The 12157-nt window shown below is 48.8% G+C and overlaps 1 protein-coding gene across 2 annotated transcripts in view; it reads right to left on the minus strand.

Moving 5' to 3' along the window:
- DNAJC10 (DnaJ heat shock protein family (Hsp40) member C10) overlaps positions 1-12157 on the minus strand; it is a 149545-nt gene that overhangs the window by 12580 nt on the left and 124808 nt on the right. For both annotated transcript variants that reach the window (XM_030209466.1, XM_030209465.1), the window contains exon 20: positions 11847-11994. In XM_030209466.1, coding sequence (XP_030065326.1) covers positions 11847-11994 — 148 coding nt within the window. The remainder of the gene's footprint in view (positions 1-11846; positions 11995-12157) is intronic.

Raw genomic sequence — 12157 nt, forward strand, 5'->3', positions numbered from 1 at the left:
GGACCTATCAGGGAAGTCAAATAGAAGAAGGGAGGAGCGTCAGAGGCGAAGGGGTCACTCGGGAGGAGCGTCACTCGCTTTGCTGTGCACATGTGCTGGAGGAGTTCTGCACCCGTTTCTCCTCCCTCTGTTTTCTCCAGTGGCCTTGGCAGCTGAATGTAGAACTAACGAGGGCAGGAGCTTTTGCTTCGCATCTGGCAAAGTAAGTCAGCTTCTGCTGTGCACCCTCCCCTCCTGTCCTTTCAAGCAGCGAATACGAGAGAATACGAGCTGGGACTGAACAGGCAGCACAAAACTCCTTTTTGTTTTGTTTAACAAGGGCAGGAGCTTTTGCTTCGCATCTGGCAAAGTAAGTCAGCTTCTGCTGTGCACCCTCCCCTCCTGTCCTTTCAAGCAGCGAATACGAGAGAATACGAGCTGGGACTGAACAGGCAGCACAAAACTCCTTTTTGTTTTCTTTTGTTTACACTTGCACAGCTGATAGCTGGTCGCTGCCTGCCGTGCCTCTCTTCCTTTTTACAAACATTATGCCACTTTTCCTCTTTTTCCCTCTTTTCTTTCTCTACAAACATGACAAGGGGGTTGGAACAGGAGGTCCTGCACAGCTCTCTCCACTGTTGCCACAGGCTAAGCAACAGTTCAGGCACAAGGAGGGGAGGATGAGGGCCAGAACAGGTACACAGACCACAGATGGAGGCGGAGGAGGGGGTCCTGACAGCACAGGTGAAGGGGGGAGGGGCGACCCACAGTCCTGAGAGAAGGGCTGTAGGGAGACCTGAAAGGAGGGGGGGAGACTGACCAGACAGGGAGATGAGGGGTCCTGCGACAACACAGTGGCAGACGCAGACGGAGGGGGGTCCTTCCAGCCAACATAGGGAGGGGGGGGATGTATCTCCGTCACACACACTATCTCTCACACACACTCTCTCTCTCTCTCTCACACACTGTCTCTCTCACTCTCTAACACTGTCTACAACACACGCTATGTCTCACACTCGATCACATTCACTCTCTATGTGTCACACAGTCACTGTCAAACACTCTATCACTCTCATACACTCTCGCTCTCGCTCACATACCCATTCAAACACACTGTCAATCTCACACACACACTCTCTAACAGACACACTTGCAGCCACACACATTCAATCTGTCTCTCTCACAAAGTCACTCTCACACACACACTCTCTCAAACATACACACTCCGAGGAAAACCTTGCTAGCGCCCGTTTCATTTGTGTCGGAAACGGGCATTATTTACTAGTATTTTATAAAGTACAGAGGTTCACACAGACATTTAAACTAACTTCACAGCAAGGGAGTTCTGGGTGCCTATGTTGCCTGTAGAAAATACCACACAGTAAAGCACATAGTAACATAGTAAATGATGGCAGATAAAGACCTGTACGGTCCATCCAGTCTGCCCAACAAGATAAACTCATTTTACACGATACGTGATACTGAATTTGATTTGTCCTTGCCATTCTCAGGGCAAAGACCGTAGAAGTCTGCCCAGCACTCTTCTTCTATTAAAAGTTCTGAAGCTAATGTCGAAGCCCCTTAAAATTTACACTCAAGCCCATCCATATCAATTCAGTCACGATCAGGGCGTAGACCGTAGAAGTCTGCCCAGCACTGGTTTTGCTTCCCAATTACCGGCGTTGCCACTCAATCTACACTAATTGAAAACATGAAACAGTATGTGCCTCAGACTCTGAGGAGTAACGCACATACTCATCACCCAGGTACTCGAAAGAGAAGGTTTAGTAGATCAAAATCTAATATAGATTTCCCCCCTGATTTTATGCAGATTACTGTGTCATGAGCACAGTTCTAACTAAAAGTAATTTCTTAAAAGGTAAGCCTGTCAAGTCAGACATATTACAACAAATTAAAAGAAAAACTAATACAATACAAAACTCAACTCAAATTAATGTATATAAAATTTGTTTTGGTTATAAACATAATCAAATCATGAAAAAATCATAAAAATGAAAATATTTAAAAAATAATAATGTACACACACAAAGTAAACAATCATATAAATAAAATCATTAAGCGAATGATACATACCTGTAGCAGATGTTCTCCGAGGACAGCAGGCTGATTGTTCTCATGACTGGGTTGACGTCCACGGCAGCCCCTCAAACCGGAGTAAAAATCTCGCGGGAGGTCACGCACGCAGGGCACGACCACTGCGCATGCGCGGCCGTCTTCCCGCCCGTGCGCGACCGTTCCCGCTGAGTTGAATGACAAGCAAAGAATTGAGGAAAAAATGCAACTCCAAAGGGGAGGAGGGAGGGTAGGTGAGAACAATCAGCCTGCTGTCCTCGGAGAACACCTGCTACAGGTATGTATCATTCGCTTTCTCAGAGGACAAGCAGGCTTCTTGTTCTCACGACTGGGGTATCCCTAGCTCTCAGGCTCACTCAAAACAAGAACCCAGGTCAATTGAACCTCGCAACGGCGAGGGCATAACAGAAATTGACCTACGAAGAACAACTAACTGAGAGTGCAACCTGAACAGAATGAAATCGGGTCCTGGAGGGTGGAGTTGGATTCAAACCCCAAACAGATTCTGCAGCACCAACTGCCCGAGCCGACTGTCGCGTCGGGTATCCTGCTGGAGGCAGTAATGTGATGTGAATGTGTGGACCGATGACCACGTCGCAGCCTTGCAAATCTCTTCAATAGTGGCTGACTTCAAGTGGGCCACCGACGCTGCCATGGCTCTAACACTATGAGCCGTGACATGACCCTCAAGAGCCCGCCCAGCCTGGGTGTAAGTGAAGGAAATGCAATCTGCTAGCCAATTGGAGATGGTGCGTTTCCCGACAGCGACCCCCTTCCTATTGGGGTCGAAAGAAACAAACAATTGGGCGGACAGTCTGTGGGGCTGTGTCCGCTCCAGATAGAAGGCCAACGCTCGCTTGCAGTCCAATGTGTGCAACTGACGTTCAGCAGGGCGGGTATGCGATCTGGGAAAGAATGCTGGCAAGACAATTGACTGGTTAAGATGGAACTCCGACACCACCTTTGGCAGGAACTTAGGGTGAGTGCGGAGGACTACTCTGTTGTGATGAAATTTAGTATACGGAGCATGAGCTACTATGGCTTGAAGCTCACTGACTCTACGAGCTGAAGTAACTGCCACCAAGAAAATGACCGTCCAGGTCAAGTACTTCAAATGACATGAACTCAGTGGCTCAAAAGGAGGTTTCATCAGCTGGGTGAGCACGACGTTGAAATCCCATGACACTGCAGGAGGCTTGACAGGGGGCTTTGACAATAGCAAGCCTCTCATGAATCGAACGACTAAAGGCTCTCCAGAGATGGCTTTACCCTCTACACGATAATGGTAAGCACTAATCGCACTAAGGTAATTCCTTACTGAGTTGGTCTTGAGACCAGACTCTGATAAGTGTAGAAGGTATTCAAGCAGGTTCTGTGCAGGACAAGAACGAGGTTCTAGGGCCTTGCTCTCACACCAAAAGACAAACCTCCTCCACTTGAAAAAGTAACTCTTTTTAGTGGAATCCTTACTAGAGGCAAGCAAGACACAGGAGACTCCCTCAGACAGACCCAATGTAGCAAAATCTACGCCCTCAACATCCAGGCCGTGAGAGCCAGAGACTGAAGGTTAGGGTGCAGAAGCGCTCCGTCGTTCTGCGAAATGAGAGTCGGAAAACACTCCAATCTCCACGGTTCTTCGGAGGACAACTCCAGAAGAAGAGGGAACCAGATCTGATGGGGCCAAAAGGGTGCGATCAGAATCATGGTGCCGCGGTCTTGCTTGAGCTTCAGTAAGGTCTTCCCCACCAAAGGTATGGGAGGATAAGCGTACAGGAGGCCCGTCCCCCAATGGAGGAGAAAGGCATCTGACGCCAGTCTGCCGTGTGTCTGAAGTCTGGAACAGAACTGAGGCAGCTTGTGATTGGTCTGGGAGGCGAAAAGGTCTACCGAGGGAGTGCCCCACTCTCGGAAGATCTTGCGTACCACTGTGGAATGGAGCGACCACTCGTGCGGTTGCATGAATCTGCTCAGCCTGTCAGCTAGACTGTTGTTTACGCCTGCCAGGTATGTGGCTTGGAGAAGCATGCCAAACTGGCAAGCCCAACGCCACATCCTGACGGCTTCCTGACACAGAGGGCGAGATCCGGTGCCCCCCTGCTTGTTGATGTAATACATTGCAACCTGATTGTCTGTCCAAATTTGGATAATTTGGTAGGACAGCCGATCCCTGAAGGCCTTCAGTGCGTTCCAGACCGCTCGGAGCTCCAGGAGGTTGATCTGAAGATCTTGTTCCTGGGGGGGACCACACCCCTTGGGTGTGGAACCCATCGACATGAGCTCCCCATCCTAGGCGAGATGCATTCGTCGTCAGCACTTTTGTGGGCTGCGGAATTTGGAATCGGCGTCCCAGGGTCAAATTGGTCCAAATAGTCCACCAGCGCAGCGAATTTCGGCAACTGATGGACAGGCGGATGACATCTTCTAGATTCCCGGTGGCTTGGCACCACTGGGAAGCTAGGGTCCATTGAGCTGATCTCATGAGAAGACGAGCCATGGGAGTCACATGGACTGTAGAGGCCATATGGCCCAGGAGTCTCAACATCTGCCGAGCTGTGATCTGCTGAGACGCTCTTGTCTGGGAAGCGAGGGACAGGAGATTCTGAGCTCTCGCCTCGGGAAGATAGGCCTGAGCCGTCTGTGAATTCAGCAGAGTTCCTATGAATTCCAGAGATTGGACTGGCTGGAGATGGGACTTCGGGTAATTTATCACAAACCCTAGCAGCTCCAGAGGTTGAATAGTGCACTGCTTGGACCGAAGAGCTCCTGCCTCTGAGGTGCTCTTCACCAGCCAATTGTCGAGATATGGGAACACGTGCACCCCCAGCTTGCGTAGGTACCACCGCAACCACCACGAGACACTTCGTGAACACCCGTGGTGCAGAGGCGAGCCCAAAGGGCAGCACACAATACTGAAAGTGACGTGTCCCCAGACGGAATCGGAGATACTGTCTGTGAGCTGGCAGTATCGGGATGTGAGTATAAGCATCCTTTAAATCCAGGGAACATAGCCAATCGTCTTTCTGAATCATGGGTAGAAGGGTGCCCAAGGAAAGCATCCTGAACTTTTCTCGGACCAGATACTTGTTCAGGCCTCTCAGGTCTAGGATGGGATGCATCCCCCCCCGTTTTCTTTTCCACAAGGAAGTACCTGGAATAGAATCCCTGCCCTTCCTGCCCAGGTGGCATGGACTCGACCGCATTGGCGCTGAGAAGGGCGGAGAGTTCCTCTGCAAGTACCTGCCTGTGATGGGAGCTGAAGGATTGAGCTCCCGGTGGACAATTTGGTGGGGTGGAGACCAAATTCAGGGTGTATCCGCACTGCACTATTTGGAGAACCCACTGGTCCGAGGTTATGAGAGGCCACCTTTGGTGAAAAACTGTCAACCTCCCCCCGACCGGCAGGCCGTCCAGCACGGCTACTTTGATGGCGGCTATGTTCCCATGGATCCAGTCAAAAGCTTGTCCCCTGCTTTTGCTGTGGAGGCGCAGGGGGCTGTTTAGGCACACGCTGTTGATGGGAACGAGCGCGCTGGGACTGTACCTGTGCCTGAGGAGGCCTTCGGGCCGGCTGGGTGTACCTACGCTTGCTGTAGGCGTAGGGTGCAGCCTGCCGAGCCCGGGAAAAATGTCCACCTGCGGAAGTGGATGCTGAAGGCGCCCGGTGGGAGAGCTTGTCGAGAGCGGTTTCCCGCTGGTGTAGTTGGTCCACCAACTGCTCGACCTTCTCGACAAAAATGTTATCCCCCTCGGCAAGGGACATCCGCCAGCCGCTGCTGGGTGCGGTTGTCCAGGTCAGAGGCACTCAGCCAGGAGAGTCTGCGCATCACTATACCTTGGGCCGCAGCTCTGGATGCCACATCACAGGTGTCATAGATACCTCTGGACAGGAATTTTCTGCACACCTTCAGCTGCCTGACCACCTCTTGAAAAGGCCTGGACTGCTCCGGGTGGAGCTTGTCAACCAGGTCCGCCAGTTGCCGCACATTGTTCCGCATGTGGATGCTCATGTAGAGCTGGTATGATTGTATTCTGGTCACGAGCATGGAAGATTGGTAGGCCTTTCTCCCAAACGAGTCCAGAGTGCGAGACTCCCGCCAGGGGGCGCCAAGGCTGTATCCCTCGAACTCCGTGCTCTCTTGAGAGCAGAGTCCATGACCGCTGAGTCATGAGGCAGTTGAGGCCGCATCAACTCCGGGTCTGAGTGGATTCTGTATTGGGACTCCGCTTTCTTGGGAATGGTGGGATTAGATAATGGCTTCAACCAGTTCCGAAGCAGTGTCTCTTTGAGGACATTGTGCAACGGTACCGTGGAAGACTCTCTAGGTGGTGATGGATAGTCGAGGACTTCGAGTATCTCCGCCCTCTGCTCATCCACAGTAACCACTGGGAAGGGAATGCTGATAGACATGTCCCGAACTAAAGAGGCAAAGGAGAGGCTCTCAGGGGGCGAGAGCTTCCTCTCCGGTGAAGGTGTGGAGTCGGAGGGAAGGCCCACAGACTCCTCGGAGGAGAAATATCTGAGGTCCTCCTCCTCCCCCCATGAGGCCTCCTCCTCAGTGTCAGACATGAGCTCTCTCAGCTCAGACCGCAACCGGGCCCGTCTCGACTGCGAGGAACCACGTCCTCGATGATGGCGTTGAGAGGTGGACACCCGCGCTGGCGGGGACGAAGCTCCCTCCATCGACATCGATTCCACCCGAGTGGCAATCGACACCGGTGCCGGCGTCGAAGACCTCATCACCGGACCAGAGCCCACCGACACCTCCATCAACGTCACCGAGGGCGCAAGCACCCCCGGTGCCGGCAAGGCCTGGTGCATCAGCCCTTCCAGGATCCCCAGAAGGATGGCTCGGAGGCACTCGTCTAGGCCTGCTGTCGGGAAAGGCAGGGGGGCCGGTGCGGGCGTCTGTGCTGGAAGCTGCCCGGGTCCAGGAGACGGTACCAAGGTACCTGACGACCTGCGCATCGACACCTCTTTGACAGAGGGGGAGCGCTCCTCCCGGCACTGCCGCTTCCTGGAGGTCGAGTCTTCTCTCGACGTCCCGGAGCTGCCAGTCCCATGCGCAGTGGGCAACCGATGACGGTGTTTCTTGGCAGATTTCTTCCGATGCCCGTCATCGGCGCTCCGCGGCATAGACGAGGAGGTGGAGTCTCCACGGCCTCGAGGTATCGGATCCGACAGGGTTCGGTCCCGATGGCCCTGAGCAGCAGGAGTGGCCGGAGCGGACTGCCCACGCGGCCGCTCACCACCGCCGTCGCTGGCAGGTCGTCGGGCCAAGGGAACCTGTGCTCCTGGGGTTGATGCCATAGTCGGCACTGAAGTCGTCCACATCGGTACCGAAGACCCGGCCGTCGACACCGATGCCGTCGAGGTCGACGTCGAAGGGCCAGCACAAGTTCCAAAAAGACGGTCCCAAAGAACTTGCCTCGCCACCTGCGTCCGCTTCCGTAAGCCGAGACACAAGGCGCACGCCTTGGAATTATGCTCCGGGCCGAGGCACCAAGCGTGAGGATCAGTCTGCGAGATCTGCCGGCCGCACCGACCACACTTTTTGAATCCGCTCGGGACCTTCGAGGACATCGACGGAAAAATCGCGTCGGCGAAATCAAAATCGTCGATGGTGGCGGTGAAAAGCACACCAGAAAAGAAAAAATAGAAACGACCGCGCGGCCACAAGGCCGCGATGAGGCAACCCCGCGACTAAACACGAAGAGGGGAAGGAAAAAAGAAACCTCTTTTTCTTTTTTTAAAAACGAAAGGGGTGCGAACGCACAACAACAAGAAAATAAAGCGCGGACTAGGCCGCAACCCGGTTTTCCAGGGCTGACACGGAGAGGGACGAATACGCGTCTCTCTCCAGCGCAGAAAGCAAAAAACTGAGCGGGAACGGTCGTGCACGGGCGGGAAAACGGCCGTGCATGCGCGGTGGGCGTGCCCTGCGTGCGGGACCTCCCGTGAGATTTTTACTCCGGTTTGAGGGGCTGCCGTGGACGTCAACCCAGTCGTGAGAACAAGCAGCCTGCTTGTCCTCGGAGAAAACTACGTATACAAGTGCAGCTATTGTGTGGTGTGGTCTATTAAGACATCAAAATGAACTAGTGTAAACTCACATTGGAAAGTGTAACGGAACAGGCACAAAAATAAGAACAAACATACATACATAGTTTCCCAATTGCATTAGAGGGTGAAAAAGTTGACTAAGAAGGACATATACTTACAGGGCATTCTAACACTACAAAGGGAAGGTGTGCTTAATCAATCCACATACCTAAAAATGATAAAACACTTGTTTCTTTAAAAAAAGGTTTTGTTAAAAAAAAAAAAAAAAAAAAAAAAAAAAAAAAGAGAAGCATAATTCTTTTCAAAGGGATTTCAATATAACAATCTTAAAAGCATGGTTTTAAAGTAAAACTACTCACAGTTGTTGCACTCTGCATCCAGAGCAATACTTCTTCTCAACAAGCCAGTAAGAAATGAACTATACTGTTTTGTCAAGCATATATGATAAGAGGGTCATAAGAACACAAGAATATCCATACTGGGTTAGACCAATGGTCCACGATCTAGCCCAGTAACCCGTTTCCAACAGTGGCCAATCCAGGTAACAAGTACCTGGCAGAAACCCATAAGTCACTACTAAAACCTTGTTTACATTATCAAAACCACAAATAAGTGAAATGACCTCATAAAAAGTAAAAATCAGAATCTCACGAGCACCAGATGTTTAAAGTTATCATTTTCCTGCGGTTTTGATTAAAAACAGGTTATTCAAAAATTTTTTAAAAATCAAACCCTATGGAGGATTTCAATACAGCAGTGTCTGCTGATCTGGAATCACTAATTTTTATGCAAAAATGCTGCTAAGATCACTGAAAAAAACACTATACTACTACTACTACTTAACATTTCTAGAGCGCTACCAGGGTTACGCAGCGCTGTACAGTTTAACAAAGAAGGATAGTCCCTGCTCAAAGGAGCTTACAATCTAAAGAATGAAATGTCACGTTTGGGCAGTCTAGATTTCCTGAATAGAGGTATAGTGGTTAGGTGCCGAAGGCAACATTGAAGAGGTGGGCTTTGAGCAAGAATTTGTAGATGGGCAGGGAGGGGGCCTGGCGTATGGGCTCAGGGAGTTTGTTCCAAGCATGGGGTGAGGCGAGGCAGAAAGGGCGGAGCAGGGTACTGAAAGGAGGGATTTGTCTTGAGAGCGGAGGTTACGGGTAGGAACGTAAGGGGAGATGAGGGTAGAGAGGTAAGGAGGGGCTGCAAATCGAGTGCATTTGTAGTTTAGTAGAAGCTTGAACTGTATGCGGTACCTAATTGGAAGCCAGTGAAGTGACTTGAGGAGAGGGGTGATATGAGTATATCGGTCCAGGCGGAAGATAAGACGTGCAGCAGAGTTCTGAACAGACTGAAGGGGGGATAGATGGCTAAGTGGGAGGCCAGTGAGGAGTAGGTTGCATTAGTCAAGGCGAGAGGAAATGAGAGAGTGGATGAGAGTTCGGGTGGTGTGCTCAGAAAGGGCGAATTTTGCTAATGTTATAGAGAAAGAAGTGACAGGTCTTGGCTATCTGCTGGATATGCGCAGAGAAGGAGAGGGAGGAGTCGAAGATGACTCCAAGGTTGCGGGTAGATGAGACGGGGAGGATGAGGATGTTATCAACTGAGATAGAGAGTGGAGGGAGAGGAGAAGTGGGTTTGGGTGGGAAAAAACACTATAAAAGTAAAACAATCTTATGCGTATCAGTGACCATTTTGTATGAGTTCTAATGACATGAATGACGTCATCAGAACCGGGAAACACTACAAGCAATAGGAACCATCAGATATCCACGCAGATTCATGTTAAAACAGTGAAAACCATAAAATCTCACATAAGAACATCAAAATCTGAAAGATTATGTACATTGATTTGAGTTTTGTATTAGTTTTTCTTTTAATTTGTTGTACATACCTGAATTGATAGTTTTACCTGATGCACCCTTTTTAAAGGTGAAACGTGCCCACATCGAGTACTTGTGCTTAATAAACTTCATACTCCTGACCCTGCTGGTCTGTTCCATTTGTGTGCCGATTGCCGTTTGCTGGCTCTTTGTGCCTCTGTTATCTTCTGTGAAACAACAGGAAGCTCCTTTTCTGAAATGAAAAACTTCTTTATCCTGTTGAGGTGCTGAAAATCTCATAAGCTGAACAAATTAGCTGAGTACCACATTCATCATTTTCAGATATGAGAGAAGCAAGTTCAGACTAACAATGTGCAGAAAGGTTAGCTAAAGATCCTTGGACCTTTTCATGAGAAGCAATTTATGCAGAAGGCATAGCTCCTTGAAAGATTCTTTCTTCTACATGGTCTAGAAACTGTGGATGTTTTCCCAGTAAGAGTACTGGAATAATCCCTGCCTTTTTTTTTTTTTTTTTAAAACTTTCTTCACTGAAACTGAATGTACAGATAGTAGATTCTGCTGCAGGAACACCAGCTGTTCTTGTAGTAAACCATAGACCAAAAATGCCACTGTAGCTTTTGGAGCTTCTATAAATTTTAATCCAAAGACACTGAATCTCTGTTTAGCCTCCTGTTGGAGTAGGAAAGATCTTCTCTCGCTATCTTTTGTGCAAATTTAGGATAGATAGCCTCATAAGCTGCTGAGTTTTTTGTAGAAAATGGGAACAAAGCTGAAGCAATTCTTGTGAACACGCCCTCTAGTTCAGAGGCAGAATGAAACAGATTTAACTGTGGATCTTTAGAGTCTTCCAGAACAGTCTGTGAATATTCCAAGACGGAAGATGAAGGAGGTATAATGGTTCACCTGCAACTTGGAATTCAACAGAAATAGAGGAGAAACTACTAGATCTGGAGATGATGGTGGCTTTCTTTGTACTGGATGACTCCTGCAGATTATAGTGCAGTAGAACATGGATCTTGATACCCCATACCTGGAATATTTTTGCAGCAGCCATTAACAAAGTCACTGAACATTATTTGGAAAAATGACTAGGGCAGTTTTGGTAGAGGCAAGGAAACTGAAGATGACTTATCTGCCACAGTAACAAAAAACCTGGAATGCAGCTTCTTACTAGAAAGTAGTACTTTTGAACTTTCTGGTGCAGAAAAGACTGTGCAGAGCCAGCCCAGCTTCTGTATTGAAGATTCTGCCTCACACTACTGAAGAAGCTATGAATCAATTCTTCTGGACCCTTGGGGACATCAGCCACTACGCATAACAGTCCTTTTGACTGTAAATAGGTATCCCAAGCATATGACAGAATTTGAGGGCATCATTAACTATTTTTCTTTCACAAGTGGGGCAAGGCCTGAAAGCCTGGTTATACCCGTGCCACAGTCCTGCATCATCAAATCAGAAATAATTATATTTTCCTTTTAGAAATTAAGAATAAAAAAAATAAAGAAAAAAATGACAAAACAGTGTCAATAAGACATGAGCAGATTCCTTAAAACTGGTTGGGAGAGCTTTGTTTTAGCATCTGGCAGAGCAAAAAAAAACCCCAAAAGTAAAAAAACACTCCCCCTCAAAACTAAGACGAAGAGATGCATGCTCAGAAATTATTATACTAGATCTGAGATTTAGCAGAGCTGTTCTATTCTGGCACCAGATGACATCATGCTACTAGTGTGCCCAATTCAATCCTACTTCTAGACAAAGAAAGCTAAAGGAATTCAGTGAAAATACATGTAAAAGGTTAGTGCACTTACCTCTGTTTCAAATCATTGGGACTCAATTTGCATTTATAGGAGAAGCTCCACAATACTCACTCTAGCTGTGTGTTCAAATTCTGGAGCAAAGTTTCTGCAAGGGCCGCACCACGGCGCATAGAAATCAATGACCCAATGGCTCTTTCCATTCAATACTTTCTCACTGAAACTTTCTGGTGTCAGATCTACAGATACTTGGGGTAAAAATCTGTGGAGAAAAAAAAAATAAGCATTTTACATATTATCCCCAAATATTTCATGCCCTGAATGCTACAGTAACCAGAACTCCCTTAGAAGTACCCTAATAGTTAGAGCACTGGGCTGACAATAGGAGAACCCTGGTTCAAATCTTGCTGCTGCTCCTTATGATC

The sequence above is a fragment of the Microcaecilia unicolor genome, chromosome 7 (assembly GCF_901765095.1).
Source record: "Microcaecilia unicolor chromosome 7, aMicUni1.1, whole genome shotgun sequence".
Taxonomy (NCBI): domain Eukaryota; kingdom Metazoa; phylum Chordata; class Amphibia; order Gymnophiona; family Siphonopidae; genus Microcaecilia; species Microcaecilia unicolor.